Source organism: Podospora pseudoanserina, chromosome 4 (assembly GCF_035222485.1).
Source record: "Podospora pseudoanserina strain CBS 124.78 chromosome 4, whole genome shotgun sequence".
In the NCBI taxonomy this organism is placed as follows: Eukaryota; Fungi; Ascomycota; class Sordariomycetes; order Sordariales; family Podosporaceae; genus Podospora; species Podospora pseudoanserina.
Genome location: NC_085923.1, coordinates 3,745,165 through 3,761,573, shown reverse-complemented (window position 1 = coordinate 3,761,573; position 16,409 = coordinate 3,745,165). Strand labels below are relative to the sequence as shown.

Here is a 16,409-nt window from a genome sequence, read left to right as displayed (position 1 = left end):
AACTACAACACCATAAATACACTGTCAACAGGTCCCTGGATAAACACACCTGCGTGACAGTGGCTCGCTTGCAGGCCACACTTCATGCAGGACAAAGAAAGACACTATGGGCTCGCAGGCTATATAATAAGCACCGGATTGGCCGGATCAGAGGGCCAGAATTACCTACACACGTGCAAAGCATAAGATACGAAGAAAATAATAGTTAATGTTTTATTTAAAATAGAATATGAGAAGCAGACTGCTTTTATATATAACCTTTAAACTCCCGAATTATAACGAACCTATCCAGAACCTTTGAAAGGGATACTAGTCGAAGGCACTTCTGAACAATCCTGGTTCGGTACAGCTAAACAGTGTACAACAAATAACTTGTTTCAATCACAATAGTGTAGATCTCAACAACCGTAACTTAAATTGCATACTGCGGAAATATCTATCTACACTAGCCAGTCCCTCCGTATATATAGACCTCAATCCTCTAGGTAACTCCGTACCTAGCTCACCACGGCTCACCAGGTAAGCCTGGCGATCTGGCTTACCACTGTTAAGAAGTGAGCGCCCCGTTGTCCTGCAGCCCCGCTGTTGCATCTTACTTGGTTAACCCCCACGGCCTGCTGCAGTTTTCACTCTGCTTTGCTATATGGTTAGTCTGTGACATTAATAAAGAAAACCTTTAATACTACCTTTTTTACTATTACTTAGTTAATACAAAGTTTATTTAAATATAACTAGTATTAAATTAATAATTTTTTCTAGTTTTTCTAGTAAATGTTAATTATATCCGAGTTAGCTTACTAAATAGTTAGAAAAGTAATACACAAAGTAAACTTTCTTTACTTTCTATATTTTTTTACTACTATTAATTCATTGAAAGTTATGCTTCATATAAGGTCAAAGGCCTTATATAGACATACATTTATAATGCTTGTAATAGCGGAAAGCTTCATACTTGTTAAAAAGGATGCTGTTGATGCCTGTGGAATATAAGCTCAAATAGCTATCGGCGTAGTACACTGAAAGCAAAGAAGACTTCAACTGTAGTATTTGTTAAAATACAGCTTTTGTTTGTAGATTTTACAGTCTATCCGAGCCATGTGGAATATAGAGCCTCAGAAGCAATACAATAGCTTGGAACAATAGTGCTCACTAAAGTCCAGAGATTACGGCAACCGGAGTAGAACTCAGCTCCATTGAGGCAATCCGAAGTCCCAGCAGGCCAAGCACTAAGGCTAGCGCCCTATAACGGTAAAACGATAGTGCAACGTAGCCTATAACCTTATCTTAAACTACGCACCTAGCGGACGTTCGGACTCGAGGTTAGAGAGAGTGTCGGGAAGCGATCTTGTCACAGTTAAGCCAACAGGCAGGTTGAGCAGTATGTGGGGCACGAGGGCGTCCAGCCAATTGTTAAGGGAGCCAATAGGAAGTAGAGCGTTTGGGAGCGCTGGGAGCGTGGTAAGCCAAGTGATCCTAAGGTGACGGGAGTGATCCAGGATCACTCTTGGCACCGTGATCCATGGTGATCCAGAACCACGCTTAGCATGGTGATTCAGGTGATCCACTGGTCTATATATACGGGGTAACTAGCTATATAGATAGACAGTTCCGCAGTATGCAATTCAATTCACAGTTGTTAGTATCTAGACTATTGTAATTGAGACAAGCCATTTATTGTACACTGTTTAGCTGTACCGAACCAGGATTGTTCAGAAGTGCCTTCGACTAGTATCCCTTTCAGAGGTTCTGGATAGGGGTTCGTCACAGATCGATAAACCGAAGGCTTGTATAAAACCTTTACCTTAGACGCTATTCACTATAATATTTCTTAGTCTATAAGTTTCATTATATTGGTTTAGGGTGCGGCCATAGGCCTAAGGTCTTCCTAATCAGAGGGTGAGGATGTGGGCTTTCGGAGGATTCGGGAGTTCAGGGGGGGGGGGGTCATGTATATAAGCAGTCTGCTTCGGACATTCTATTTTAGACGGGATATCGACTTTTATTTCTTCATATTTTATGCCTTGCACGCGTGCAGGCAATTCTGGCCCTCTGATTAGGCCGATCAGGTGCTTATTATGTGGTCTGCGAGCCCATAAAGTCTTTTCTTTGTCCTACGTGGAGTGCGGCCTGCGAGCGAGCCACTGTCACGCAGGTGTGTTCATTCAGAGACCCAGTTGAGGGTATATTTGTAGTGTTGTGGTCGGTTTGTGTGTTTTCTCACCGTTTTAATATATAGGTTTACTATATATTTTCTGTGCTTTACAAGCCTACACAATAGTAAATACCTTCTATGTATTGTAGGGCGCCGTCTCTGTAATCTATCTTCCATTAGTGCCTTCACTCCTGTCGAATACTGCAGTTAAAGACTTCTTCGCTCTCAGTATACTGCGCCGATAGCTGTTCAAGCCTATATTTAACAGGCATCAACAGCACTCTTTCAGCAAAGTCTTTTAGCTATATATATATATAATTATTAACAAATAGTCCATATTTTAATAAGCTGTATCTTAATAGCCTTAAATTACTAATAAATCCTTTAATATACTCTACAGCTGATACTATCCCTTTAATAACCGCCAAATACTTAATTAACTGCCTTACTTTAACCACCAACTCTCGAGGTACTGTTGGGCCGTAATATGGCCGGTTATTTGATAACGTGTGACAAAGGCACCTATCCAGTCAGACAAAATACTCTGCGCTGCACCGCAGATTAGTTTGAAGGGAATGTAATAGATAGGAAAAAGACGCGGCATGCGAATCTAATAAAGTAAGGTAGTATTTCTATGTACCTGGATCTAGGCAAGATGGTTGTTATGTGGTGGTATTCCATGCAAACTATGTGTCGTATCATAAGGTATGGTATCAGCTTGTAATGTCAAGCCTTGACTCAAAAAAAAAAAAAGATTTCCCACCGATGGATGCGTAGGCAGGCAGGCGGTTTAACTGATGCAAACAAGGCAAAAGAAAACGGGTAAAAGAGACGGAAAGAAAATCGTTCAGCTCAGGCCATCACGGAGACAACCGAGTCCCGGTCCTCCTTGTCCTTCAGCTTTTTGAACAATTGCTTCAACATGTTCGGCTTCTTAATTCTGTCATCCTTCTCGTCAGCACCTTCCTCCTTGACGGGGGTGACCTTGCTGCTGATGTGCTTCGAGGATCTCGAGACACTGGAACTGTTGTCGTCTCTGTCTCTCTCTTTTTCACGATGGCTTCTGGTGCTTCGAGCACTTCGGAAGCTGGCGACACTGCCATCGTCATCCTTGTCGTTCTTCTTCTCACTTTTATGTTCTCTCTCCCTCTCCCTCTCGCGCTTGCTGCGGTGACTCCTCTCGTTACCGGCAACACTCGACCCCTCGTCCTTTTCGTTGATCCCCTCCAGCCTGGAGTGGTCCCTATCCCTCTCCTTCTCCCGGTGATCCCTCCTGCTGGTGCTGCTACGGTGGCTCCGGTCACTCACGGCAGACTCAGCCCCATCTCTGTCTTTGGAATCTCTGGTCTTCCTGGAGCCTCGGTGGCTCCTTTCGCTGCCGGCCACGCTTTCCCCGTCGTCCTTCCTTGAGCTCCTTCGCTCAGGGACATCATCAACCGAAACCTCGGTCATCCTATCCTCCCTGTTCCTCTTCGATGTGGAGTGATGTCGGCTTGATCGGGACTTGTACGTCTTGTAGGTTCGCATACTCTTTGACGGTGACCAACCGATCTGACTAACCGAGTCTGAGGGTTCGACCTCGATGTCGTACTTGTTGCTGCGGAAGTTCTCTCGGGCGTATTTTTCGGCCTCCCTGCTCATCATCTCAATCTCAGCCGCATCATCACCTGCCATCGTGGTTCCCTCGACAAAAGCGGGCTCGATACCCCTCCTCCACATTTCGATCGAGCTCAACTCCTGCACGTCATCCACAACCAACGGTTCCTGATAACTTGCCTCGCTTTGCTGTTCGGGCTGGCCCTCGAGTTCCTGTAACCTTTGTTGATGTTGCTGGGCACCCGATGCCATCGGCAGCGCCCTCATTGCAATGGGCTGCTCCTTCACGGGCGGAGCGTTGCCGGTCATCTTCTTGACAATCTTCCACCCACCAAACATGACCACCGTAATCCCCGCAGCCACTCCCGCCCCAATCAAGAATTGCGGGCTAGCCAACAAGGCAAAGACGGCTGGGGACCCTCCTTTTAAAAAAGCCAAGAAGGCTGGGCTCATCTTTCCCACGAGGGCGCTGAGCTCGGCAAGGGACAGAGCGACGGCGGCAGCAGCTTCGGGTTTTTGCTGAAGTGACTCAATCATGTTTGTGGCCGAGGCGTGCACACAGTCGGCCTCTTGCAGGAACTCCTCGATCTTGTCCATCAAGCCAAGCGCTTCGGCCTCCTGTGAGTCAATATCTACCTGCGGGTCTACTTCTGTCTCTCGGTCTGTCATGGTAATGGCGGTCGGGCCGATAGAGCGGGAGATGGGCACGTTCTTGGGGGCGAGGTCGTGGCGCTGGGCAAGATCGGGAGGAATGCTGCCGTAGGCAAGGTCCATATCGATGGACTTCTTCTTTTTGACCGTGTTTACGACAGGCTCGGTTCGGGACCGGTGAACAAGGGCGCCCGGGCCGGGGGCGGCGGACGGGGCTTTGGACGGCGCCTTGGAGGGTGCGGCGGCGGATATCTCGGAGTGGGCCTTGAGCGCGGATTCTGTCAGGGAAACAACCGTCCTCGGTGCCGCAGCAGAGACTGGACCTGCGGGGGCCGGCAGAGCCTGTTGGCGGTACGAGGTCCGCTTGGAGCGGGTGGTAAGCCTCGATGATGCATGGCTTCGGCCGTCGTCGTCGTCCTCGTGTGATCTCCGCCGGCCGGGCGGCGCCCCAATCATCCGCCGTTCATATTCCTTCTCTTTCTCGTCGTCAATCTCCTCGATGATGAACCCTCCCTTTCCCGGGCCATGGGTGTAGTTGAAGTCCTCCGAGTAGGGACCGCCGCGGGTCAGATTGACATCGAAGGTCTGAGCGCGACGAATGCCAGCGCGCTGTGCTTTTTCGGCCTTGACGGCTTCTTTGCGTTCTCGGTAGGCAGCCTGGGCGTCCTTGAAGATGTTGACCAGTTGCTTGCCCTGTTGTGTAACTGACTGTCAGTAGCCGTCATGCAAATCGATGCAATGCGACACGAGAAAATGCGATGCGCCAGGTGGGATGTGCCCCTCTCCAGCTGCCAGCCAGGTGCTCAGGGGAAGAAACAAAAGAGCAAAGACATACCGTGCTGATCACCTTGCCCGAGTTGTTGATGATGGTGACGATCTCGCCGGCAGGCATTTTATCTTGTTTGTGTACCTATGGGTACGTCGGTCGAGACTTTGGGGGGGTGTTGGTGAGCGAGGGTATGTACTGTCGTAAGCGCCTTGATCCTGCAAGTGCTCTACTTTGGGGGCTGGGGTGCTTTCTGTGGTCAACGCAGAGGGGCAGAGCAGAGGGTGAGTGAAAGTTTGTGGGAGGAAGAAAAAGCAGAGGAAACAAGAATGCAGAGAAGCAGATATTGGTTCGCTCGAGCCAATATCATTCGGTCCAACGCATTAGCAGGAGACATCAAGCAGTCCCGGGAAATGGGGGGTGGAAAATGTTTCATTCCAGCCCTCCAGCTTCCAAGTCCACCGCCAGACCACTCAGGAGAGGGCGAGCGACGGCGCCAGCAAACATTCCTGGTTGCATTGGATCGCAGTGATCTGGGGCTGGCGAGGTGATTGGACCGACAGGCCCAGTGGGAACAGCTGGCACATCGCATCGGGCAGCACTATGTCCTTGCTGAGCACTGTGATGAGAATGGGGCGGATGCTTCCGCGGGCCTTTGTGCTTGTACGAGCTTCCACCTCTTCGATTTCCTGCTGCTGCTGCTTGGTTCACCGCTGCACCTCCCGCCCCGGTCACGGCGAAGCGGGGGAATGCCCCCGCAGTCAGTCCCAGCAACTCGCAGGCGGTCTGACACCGCTCGCCATTGGATCCCTCCGCCACTTTGACCGACCGACCCGGGACCCCGCCAACTCCCGGCCCCCAGGCGCTGACGGGGGGGCTGGGTGGGTCTGGCTGGCCAGCATCAACTTCTCCTTTTTCCCTCGAGGGGGCCCCTCTTCCCCCTCCGCCACGAGAAACTGACGATGAACTCGCTTGCTCTGACTTTCCTTACAAAGCGGGGACCAGCTGCCGACTGCTAGACCCGTTCCAAACATCCAAGGAAAGCATCAAGAGTGGGGTACGATTTTGCCAGTTCATCAGGTCCATCAAAAAGGTAACGCAACAGGGCCTTGGCAGGACCCACTTCAGGCTTTATCTCGTGTGTGCCGACATTCAGTCTTTGCCGTACCGGGTTGGCGCAGTCGCATGCTCTTGGTCCGGCCGGCGAGGATATCGATGTGAAGATGATGTTCGGGTAACGATTGGGTTGATTTGGGCCGCCAATCTCTGTTCCAATCCAACTTCCCCGTCCTTCTGTGCAGTTATGCCGCCAGCGCAGCAGTCGGTAGTGGCGAACCAGCTCCGCCTTTGCTGTGCTTGGGGGATGTTTGGATGGTCAGCCAATGCAGGTCATGACGACTGCAGAAGAATGGGCGACTGCGTGGAGCCTGTCAGCCCTCTGTCGTGGATCGCTGTGCTAGCCAAAACGCGCATCCACGCACCCACACACCTAGGAAGCAAAACAAATCGCGAATCGTCATATTTCCAGAAGAGATAAAGACACGCTCGCTTGCTCGCTCGCTAATTCTATATACAAGCCAAAAAACAAGAACAAGAAATCAGGGTATTCTACTGCAAGAACCAAGTCGTAAGTGTCGTCATGAGTCCATTTTATAGCCCCAGATACCATGCTCCAAAAATGCCCGTGTAAGCGCCAAAATAACTATGACGTTAGTGTTTTGAGAAAAAAAAGAGCGAGAGAGATCATGTAGTAAAACGTAAAAACTGCACTGTTACATGCCAACTAGGCGATGTACACAGGCAACCGGTTTCCCAGCAGCTCGCTCTTGGGGATCTGCACATCCTTCTTGTTGAAGTCATGCAGCAGCAGCCAACAGAGCATACGCAGCACGAGGGTACACCAGATATCTGTGGCATCTGTGTCCAGGCTTGTCGTCTTGTCCACCGTGGGAGGAGTGGGTGTCGAGACTCGCAAAAGTGGCACTGATTGGGTGCTTCGATGCTTTTCCAATGCGGGCGGGGGCGGGCCTGGGGACGGGACTGGCGGCGCAAGAGCCGGCGAGAGTGGCCTGTTGGGCGTTGAGACAACGGTAGGGGTGACTGGCTCGGAAAAGGACTTCATGTCTGGCAGTGTCTCGAGCGAACCGGAGCGTGAACGGATCGAGGGTGCGTATCCAGTGGTTTGCTGTCGCTTATACGACGTGACAGCGCGGTATCTAACTTCGGGGAGCACGCTGTAAAAGTACAGTTCCATGAAAGCCTCCTGGCGGACCTCGGGACTTGCTGCGCTGAGTTCCGAGAAGCGTTCTGCCCGCTGGCGCTCTTCCCCGGTGGCGTGCTTGCCGTCGTCCTTGGTGTTGGCCCCGGGCTTGTCTTGTGGGTCGTTGATCATCTTGAGAATCCTTTGGAAGTGCTCCCGGACCACCATACGCACCAGATCCATGTCGGCTACTTCCTTGAGATAAACGTCACACCTGTCAAGCACCCCGTGTAGGTTGTTGAGCAGCGGTAGCGAGTAGCCTGGAGTTGCCGACTTCTTGTCGAGGTTCAAGTCGAACACCAGCTCGGCGACATCCGCCTTGAGGTCTTGAATTCGCGGAGTCGGTGCGATTTCCGAGTCTGTATCGTCAATCTTCTTCTTGTACTCCTTGATCAACCTGCGGAGATTGAAGAAGTTCTTGTCCCAATGATACGGCGTCGGGTTCGGCAGCATGCGGTAGGCGCTGTTGCGGATATGCAGTGTTTTGCCAAGCATACCAAGCAACTCAAATGGCACTGCATTGTGTTAGCAGGAAGCCTCGTCTTCTGGACGGCAGACGTGACTTACCGGGAAAGAGATGGCTGTGCCGGGCAGTGGTGTTCTTAGATCGGAAATAGTTGGCCGTGTTGGTATTGCAGTCAATAAGCACCATGGTCTCTGCAATCTCGTTCATGCTCCCAAACTGCAAGACGCTCAGGTCTTTGGCATCCTCATTTGGAAACTCGACCCTGCGCTTGTCCTTGTCGCTCTTCTGGAAGAGGGTGGGCACGAAGCCGCAGCACAAATCTTTCACCTCATCGACCGGGATGACACGGTTCTCTTTAAACCGGCTCTTGCCACAGATCTGAAAGGTGAAGACGAGGCCAAGGTCGTTGACGTTGGTTCCCGTAAGCATGTATCCGTTTCCTTCGGCGCGGTACCTGTCACGTGATCGGTCAAACTCTTGCCAGTAGATGCCCATGATGGCGGCAAGCTCGAGCAAATGGCAAATGGCCGTCGTGGCATACGGCTTCTTGATGTCGGTCGGCATGTTGTCCCAGCTGCGCTTCTTGACCTGCATGGCGATGGCAAGGGTGTGATCTCTAAATCCGATGTGGGATCTGGGGTTCAGAGGCGGGTTCTGGCCGTAAAAGTCCTTCTGCCATTCTTGGCTCTCCCGCTCCATGGACTGAAGCTGGGAAAGCAAGTTCACCCAGGTCGCTCTTTCGTTATCTGCCGTGTGCACCTTGCTCGACGCAAGCCTCTCCTCCCGCGACTTCTCATCCTTGGGTAGCAAGGCGCGTGTATCCTTCAAGCTCTGGTCAGAGCCGTCGACAAAGTAGATGGGCTTCGCCGGGATGGGACCTTTGGTGTTGGTCGGCGGGCAGATGAAGATAACAGGCGTCTCAAACTGAACCTCGAATCGCAGCTCGGTCGCTCGGAACGCTCGCTTTTTGCTCTTGTGCCATTCGCCCATGACGCTCTCGCCGCAGTTGGAGTAGCCAGCGGCCGAGGCGATGTACTGTTGAAGCACCTGTGCAAAGGTGCCAATCAGGGCAACAATCGCAAATATGAGGGCCGTCATGTTGACCTTCATCTCCTGGTCGTCGTCGACCTTGACAAAAACGGTGCTGTTGGGGAAGTCATTGTTGGGATCCATGTTGGCGGTCTCGTGGCGAAGAGGCCCGGGGGGTTCGGGGAGGAAAGGGATCTCGTCAGCAGCACGTGCCCCGAGATGAGAAGCAATCGTCGGGGGCCGGGTTCGACTTGTGGAGAGGGAGGTGTCAAGACATGGCAGGGTGGATGTCGAAGAACAAGTTGATGGCGTGGACTGAAAAATAGTTGTGCAGAGAACGAATTGAGGCGCCGAGCTGCCGTCCGCGATGGGACAGGCCTCGATGCAATGGGCCGCCCCGGGTTCAGAGCAAGGCAGCCAATGGGAGCGGTCGTGGCTGGGAGAATGGGCTAGTGCGACGATGGACACGCCAAGCTGTCAACGCTGCGCCGCTCCCAGAGAGCCTGACGACGCAGCCGCCAGTCGCTGTGCTTCGAACTGTGGCTTCTTGATGCAAAGCTGTTTGAAGCCCGCATGCATTCGCGGGCTGCTGCGGCTTCCATTGGCGAGCTGGTGGCCGTGCCGCATCTCTACACTGCTGTCGTGTCGCGTGCGCAATGGCGGTGCAAAGGGAAAGAAGAGATTCGATGCTCCCGCTACTGTCGGTGGCTGTTCTGAGCAGATATCTTCCCAAGTTTGCTCTGCCGGGTGGTTGTCGGGGGTGACCCTCCGCTTTTTGTCCCACAGGCAAGCTGTCTGTTGGCCAGAAGGAAATAGCGGAAAATAGGTAGTGTACTCCGCAAAATACAAGAGCTGAGGCTTCACTAAGAGTGTCGGCATCACGGTGACGTCACCGCATCTGATTAGACCATCTCTTCTCTTGCAGGTTCGTCCAACCTTTTTCTGCCCACGAACATCGTGATACTTCATAAGATACACCAAAAGAAAACATACAAATCCACCATCACAATGTCAGCTCTTTTTCACACTAAAGATCGCTCTGCCAAGGAATGCCATCATGTTCCTGGCCAGGAGAGAAGCACCAAGTCCACCATCCTCGAAACCGGCGCCGCCCTGACCCAAGATTTCACTCCCACCAAGAACATCTGCGCCCACCTCAACGCCTTCCACGTCTATGCCTCTGACCCAACACGGGTAGTAGAGGCAAACCACTACTGCGGTCACCTAACAGAGGATGTTCGCCAGTGCCTGCTCTACGACTCACCCGATCCAGGCGCCCGTCTCATTGGAGTCGAGTACATGATCAAGCCTCATTTATACGAAACCCTACCTCAGGAGGAGCGCCGACTTTGGCACTCGCACGTCTTTGAAGTCAAGTCCGGCATGCTTGTCATGCCACAGCCCAACTCCGCCGTTCCTACAGCCGCCTGGGAAAAGGCTGAGACCGAAGAGATGAAGGAAGTAATCGAGCTTTATGGCAAGGTCTATCATCTCTGGCAGGTTGACAGAGGGGACAGGTTGCCCATGGGGGCACCGCAGCTGATGACAAGTATTACCTCTTTCGACCAGGTGCCCGATTTGGAGAAGAAGATGGACGAGAGAGATCAAAAGTTTGTTGGCCAGGCCGTGGACTGGAGACGGAAGAGAGAAATCAGGAAGGACCTTGTGGAGCCAACTGTTCATCCGGACGCAGATTATCAAGTAAAGAGGATGGAATAACAGTGACAGCCAGGAAGGCTGCGGAGGTTTACAACTACTTAAAAACAAATCTGCACTTCTACTTGCTCAATACTTTGTCCTTGAAGCAAACCTCATCTCGGTATTTTCAATGTCAAAAACGGCGACCACGCTTGACAAGAATGACACGCCCAAGACATAGGGGCCCCCATTCACGTCCGTGACCCCAATTCGACAATATTCCCCAGATGGATCACGAGCCGTCTGACGCAGCAGGTCCTCAGGCGCAAAGTAGAAAGTGTTTTCGCCAATGTTGACACCGAATTTGGGGATGGTGGCATTGCACAGGGCAAAGAACAGGCCGTTGGTGCTCAGGTATTTGGCGGGAGGATCAAACGCCGCGTACAGCTTCTGAACCAGACCTATAAACTTGTCAGTTAGCTTGTCTTGCTTTTACAATATGCAGACTCACCCTTAGGAAGCAAGCTGAGTGTAGCCCCCACATCAATCAGAACGGGAAACTGGGTAGTGTTTGTTGTCAGCCCATGTGTCGTGACAGCGCCCTGATCTGCCTCAGCCGGCGTGACATCCTCCGTTTCGCGTCCGTATACCCACGAGTCGGGCTTAATAATGTATAAACCCAGGTCTGATTGCTCAAACATCCACTCGGGGATAGCGTCAACACCGTGAATCTTTGTCCTCGCCCAGCTCTCCTCATCCACCTCCACGGGTGGCAGACCACCTAGTGCCAAGTAGGACCCTTCTGGCGTCCTGACCTCCCCATCCGGCTCGCCTTGGTCCCCACTCTCCCTGGAAAGCGCAATGCTGAACAGAGGATCAATCAGCTTGTTCTTCCACATGGTCGTGAAAACGGGGTCATATGGTGCCTGGTTTTGCTCTGCCCCGTCCAGGCTCGTCATGAAGGGATACCCCAGCCCCAAAAGACCCGAGGTAAGGCCATCGCCCGCCCAAAACGTGTAATTGACGACTCCAACGCGTTGGTTTTTGGCTGTGATTGATCCAACAGTGACATCTTCGAACCCGTAATAGCCCGAAACAAACGTGGTATCCATGTAGGATCGGACAAATGGTGGGTTGTCCAGGACTCCGCCCGACAGGTTGCCCGTAAAGCCGTCTGCTAGTCCACAGTTTGGTTTCTGCAAATAAACAACAAAGATTAGCTGTACGGCCAATACCTACAAGCCACTACTTGGCAAACTAGGGAGTATACATACATATTCTGGACCCTGCCACCAGAACCTGATGCACTCAAAATAGTCCGACACAAACCATGTGTCGCTTGATCCTGTGTCAACACTGACAGCGAGAGTCTGGTTCCCAACAATGATATCGACGATGTAATAGACATCGTGCACGTTGGTCAAGTTGGCCGGGTGGTTCACGTCTGCTGTCCTGCGGTATACGGGTTTCACGACACTGGAGCGGTGTTGGGAAGAAGGCACAATGTGCTTGCGCATGGGGATGACATTGGACGTGACAGTATCTGGTACAAGTCCATGTCGAGTAGCGTGGAGCAGCCGGCCGGCCGAGTGCGCGACGCCCACTGCGAGGAATGCGAGAAGAGAGGATTTCATGGCGTCGAAGTTGCAATGCTGGGAAACTTGCAAAAGGCCTCTAAAGAACCACCGTCTGAAAGGTTGGTTTCTGGCCACGGTGCTAGCAGCATAATGTACATTTCGGAGTTCGTACAATCTAGCCTGGCTTGAGGCGGCCAGATTCTCGCGGGACAGAAAGTGTGCCGAGCATGATGGGCAAACTCGAGAGTGGGCAGATGGGAATTCCTCCACAATAGCAGATCCCATTTGCCGTTATTGAGGATATTTGGGCCTGATAGTGCTTTTATACGAGGCTCACGCCCTGCTGACCCTGCATACTGTATGGCTTAGGTGCCGGGGCATGGGATCATTGGGCGCCGGGTCCGACGTTCAGCCTAAAGGATGAGCATCGGGATTTGCAAGCCACCACGTTTCCTGGCAATTTGCATTTCTTGGGCCAATAACATGCCGGAGTCATAGTGGCCTTGCAGCAGATTGGGCATGTTGTAAATTGCGATAACTTTGGCATGGCCCCAAGCCTTTTGGGGTGTTTGCTCACATCAAGTTAAGTACCCCTGAACCCCTGAACCCCTGAACCCCAGACTGGCAATTCCAAAACATGAGGTGGGCAACGCCATCAACATCGCGCTGTTTTCCCTATGGCATGATTCCCAATTCAAGGTTCTCGGATGATCTCCGGCTACCGATTGAAGTGCCCTTCATATAGACGAGTGATCTCTGTGAGTGAAGCTCGGAATGCATCCCTTGAGCTTTCCGTTCGCTATCATGGTCAGTCGTGCCTGTTTTGGTAGTCGATGAGCGGGATGCGACTGAAGTAAAAGATCGCGACATCTTGGATAGCAAGGGCGTGAGAGATGGGAGCTTGTCCCAGATCCAAGCGCTTCGGGGTACGCAGGAGACAATGAATCCGACGCCAATTTCCATGTATGTCCAGAACAGAACAATTGATACAACCCCTTTTTGCACACAATCAGGTCAGGTAGTCTCCCAGATGTTGAGGAGGTAGGAGGGACTCACCTTCTTGATCAGTCACCGGCAAATCGTCAGCAAGGATTCTGATGGTGGGATTCCTGACATCTTGCATGTAGATCTGAATCCAGGGAATCATCCGCAAGAGTCCAGCAATTACGGCACTAGAATTTGGTTAGGATTGACTGAGTAAATGTTGGTGGGTAGGGGGTCACGTACAAGCCACTGAAAAGAAAAACAATCGACGCCTGCACTTTCCGCTTTAGACTCATGTTCAGCGTCCGGATCTGGACCTTGTCAGTTCTCCGCGTCAACATGGGTTGGAAAGGTTGGGGCAAAGCCGTACCATGATCAACGGCTCGATAAAGATAGCCAGGTCCAGCACCCAGCTAAAGACGGAACAACCGGTTAGCATGCCGAAGGTGTCCATGCACTTGGTTCTCAAAGACTCGAAGCTTTCCCATCCGGACTCTGGCCTTAGCCCGCAGGCAAATATCTCGAGAAAGAGAAACAAGACTGTCCAGAGTATTACAAGGACAATGAGTGTCCAGTTTGAGTAGTCAAATGCTGTTCGTTCGGCCCGGCCTGCGCAAATTTGCGTTAGTCAACGATCTTGGGTCCGGCATGAAAAGTTCGTCTCGGTAGGTACCCTTAAACAAACCCCGGAAGAAGAAGAGCAGGGTAAGTTTGATGAAGCCGATGGCGAGAATATGGCCCATCCAGAAGGCGTACTCGAACTTGAACCTAGTCAGCCTTTCCGCGCGGTGATGCTATGGTCCAGGTGTAGCGAACCGACCTTTCCAAGCTTGACGTTATCTTCAGGCCCCCATGAGCCGTCAAGGGAATGGCCACCGATGATGTGCATTTGTGCCCCTATCGCCATCGCAACGCCAGATGTAACCGTGAGAAACTATGGGAGCTGTTGCTTAGCTTATCGCAAGTCTATAGAAGTCTCCAAAGGGTCACAACATACCGCCGCCGGTACAATCAGGACATCATCGATACCGATATCACGTCGAGAGTAATGCCGAAAAAGCCCATAGGTACGAATACCTAGCAATATTATCGCTAGCGTGGGGAAAAGAACCCCAATCGCAGTTGTACTCTGCTCGGTGACATAGGTGGCCATAGCTAGGAAAGTGGTAAGATGGTATAACAACTACCAGAGTTGAAGGGAAGCATGAAAGGCAAGATGACCTGATGAAAATCATGGAGAAGACAAAAAGCGATTCTCGGGGGCGGCAGGTAGCTAAGGTACTGCCTGCTCAGACAGCACTGACAATGACCAGCAAGCTGGCTCTCACTCAACACATTTCTACGCCGTGCCCGTACAGCCCTATGGCGAAAGTTGCAGATCCATTCCCTTCGGGGAAGTCGACCCGCTTATCAATATCATGCCTCGCTCTCCCCCAGCAGCGCATAATCGCGAGGACCATGAACAACCGTCCAAGGGAATCGTGTAACACAGTATGCCAGTAAACTCGGAAATATGACCCAACGAGCCGACCCTAAAGAAGAGGAACGGGCCGGTTGGGTGTGGCTCCAGAATCCTTTCAATATGCCGCCGCAGGTTCATGGACTAGGATTTATGCGAAAGAGCCGTAAAAGGAGCCGTGGCACCTTACTGTTTAGGTAAGAATCTCGTCAAGGCGTCTCTTGTGTCACGTCCATCGGACAATATCATGAATTGGAAGGATTCCTGTCGTCGCAGGTTCAGCACACTCGGTCCCGTGTCTGCGCCGCTTGACTGCGGACGGGTGCTCATCCGACTGGCAAACGCAGGTAAAACCGGTATTTGATATGAAGGTAGCATTCTACGCTTCCTGGTGAAAGAGCTGGGTACGAATTGCCGGATGGCGTGAATTGAAGCCTAAACCCCTCAAAATAACAGACAGATATGCAGCTACGTACCAAGTTCAAGGGGCCCTAAACCCCCTCCGTGCTCAGAGGGGCTTACTAGACTCTCAAGAAACCGATCCCTGTCACTCCCATATATTGTCCTGTCTTCCGCCCACTCTTGCAGTTTGTCCCAGTCGGTGCATTTTCTTGGTCCTGTCCTATTCCCTTTTATCATCAACTTACCATGCGAGTCCCTTTGCCACAAATACGTGTTTATTGTGGTATCGGCGTTGCACATGATTCCCTTACGCAATACTTCGAGGCAATGATCTTGAAACAGGAGTCGACGAAGTTAGTATGATAAGTTTATGTTTCCGGGCAGCTTGAAACGGAAACCTACCCCAATGATGGGTCGAAAAGGCATCTTCTGCCTGGAGCTTGGGGTAGTGTTCGGGATATTGGGCTTGATGCATTCGTTTCTAAGACTTTCAGCATGATGATACCTAAAACAACGGCCCATGAATCCGAGGAAAGCGACTTACCACGCAATGTAGCATATGAATTGCTTCAAGGTATCCAACATATCCAGATCCATCTTTGAGCGTCACAGAGGTTTTGTTCATCTTTCTCATTTCGTCCGCCGATAATCGAATCATCGAGGCTTGACACGCACATCAGTGGAAGCAATCAAGGTGGGGACGTCCAACGTACAGCGTAGCAACTTTGACCAGGCTTCATCCAGCTCGAGGCGAGGCACTCCTGAAAATGGGCTTGGGCCCTCTTCATACTTGTCTTGGGAGACCTTATACCGTATTGCTGAGTGTGCAGGGGCTTACAAATTTCCCATCAGGTTAGCTCTCTGAAGGGCTCTTCTCGCGGATGGGTAGATAAGGTAGCAACTCACAATAAGGGCTGTGATAAAGGTTCTGATTCAACGCACCACAGGATGTGCAGTCTGTATTGGATGCCTTGGTAGTCATGAAAAGAGTGATGTTGAGCAGAAAAAACAAAATTTGGGAAATGAATATGATGAGATGGGTTTTGGGATGTTGTTTTGGCCGTGATGCATATTTCAGGTCGTCTTCCGAATCAAAGCCTTTGGCAATAAATGGATCTTGCTCATCTTGTGAAGCCATCTTCAGGTGGTCGACTGGTTGTAAGTAGGTTGATAATGTGTGTCAAAAACAGCTCGAGTACCTACCTTAGTCAACGAGACAAGAAAAGTTTATTTATCTGCAAAATGGGCCGCCTTTTCCAATCGCATCTGATCAAGTCACCCATCACAAACACGTCCTGATGTAACCAGCAACAGATGAGTGATCTGCAACATCTTACTCCTTCCCCTTTCCGGCCCTCGCCGAGCGGTCTCTTCCCGCCCTGACTCCCGTGGTGTGATTGGCTTTCTCGCTATCTAAACCAGGCAACCA

The 16,409-nt window shown here is 51.4% G+C and overlaps 6 protein-coding genes across 6 annotated transcripts; 1 reads left to right on the top strand and 5 right to left on the bottom strand.

Annotated features, from left to right (window-relative positions):
- Positions 1 to 2,573: 2,573 nt before the first annotated feature.
- Positions 2,574 to 5,291, bottom strand: QC764_404460 (uncharacterized protein; the record flags this gene model as incomplete). Its single annotated transcript, XM_062946739.1, has 2 exons — positions 2,574 to 5,092; positions 5,235 to 5,291. The coding sequence occupies 2 exons, from the start codon at positions 5,289 to 5,291 to the stop codon at positions 3,005 to 3,007; spliced, it is 2,145 nt and encodes a 714-aa protein (XP_062801011.1). The 3' UTR covers positions 2,574 to 3,004.
- Positions 5,292 to 6,948: 1,657 nt separating this feature from the next.
- Positions 6,949 to 10,523, bottom strand: MOD-A (the record flags this gene model as incomplete). Its single annotated transcript, XM_062946740.1, has 2 exons — positions 7,993 to 10,523; positions 6,949 to 7,940 (listed from the first exon to the last, which is right to left on the bottom strand). Exons 1-2 carry the CDS (start codon positions 9,062 to 9,064, stop codon positions 6,949 to 6,951), a joined length of 2,064 nt encoding a protein of 687 aa, XP_062801010.1. The 5' UTR covers positions 9,065 to 10,523.
- On the top strand, positions 9,929 to 10,639 carry QC764_404480 (uncharacterized protein; the record flags this gene model as incomplete). Its single annotated transcript, XM_062946741.1, has 1 exon — positions 9,929 to 10,639. The coding sequence occupies one exon, from the start codon at positions 9,929 to 9,931 to the stop codon at positions 10,637 to 10,639; it is 711 nt and encodes a 236-aa protein (XP_062801009.1).
- Positions 10,640 to 10,705: 66 nt separating this feature from the next.
- Positions 10,706 to 12,192, bottom strand: QC764_404490 (uncharacterized protein; the record flags this gene model as incomplete). Its single annotated transcript, XM_062946742.1, has 3 exons — positions 10,706 to 11,019; positions 11,070 to 11,754; positions 11,833 to 12,192. The coding sequence occupies 3 exons, from the start codon at positions 12,190 to 12,192 to the stop codon at positions 10,706 to 10,708; spliced, it is 1,359 nt and encodes a 452-aa protein (XP_062801008.1).
- Positions 12,193 to 12,648: 456 nt separating this feature from the next.
- Positions 12,649 to 14,438, bottom strand: QC764_404492 (uncharacterized protein). Its single transcript, XM_062946743.1, has 7 exons — positions 14,117 to 14,438; positions 13,940 to 14,053; positions 13,793 to 13,880; positions 13,490 to 13,728; positions 13,363 to 13,430; positions 13,192 to 13,307; positions 12,649 to 13,130 (listed from the first exon to the last, which is right to left on the bottom strand). The coding sequence occupies exons 1-7, from the start codon at positions 14,270 to 14,272 to the stop codon at positions 12,811 to 12,813; spliced, it is 1,101 nt and encodes a 366-aa protein (XP_062801007.1). The 5' UTR covers positions 14,273 to 14,438; the 3' UTR covers positions 12,649 to 12,810.
- A 511-nt stretch (positions 14,439 to 14,949) lies between these two features.
- On the bottom strand, positions 14,950 to 16,370 carry QC764_404494 (uncharacterized protein). Its single transcript, XM_062946744.1, has 5 exons — positions 15,887 to 16,370; positions 15,694 to 15,813; positions 15,525 to 15,643; positions 15,383 to 15,461; positions 14,950 to 15,312 (listed from the first exon to the last, which is right to left on the bottom strand). The coding sequence occupies exons 1-5, from the start codon at positions 16,116 to 16,118 to the stop codon at positions 15,047 to 15,049; spliced, it is 816 nt and encodes a 271-aa protein (XP_062801006.1). The 5' UTR covers positions 16,119 to 16,370; the 3' UTR covers positions 14,950 to 15,046.
- Positions 16,371 to 16,409: the final 39 nt, after the last annotated feature.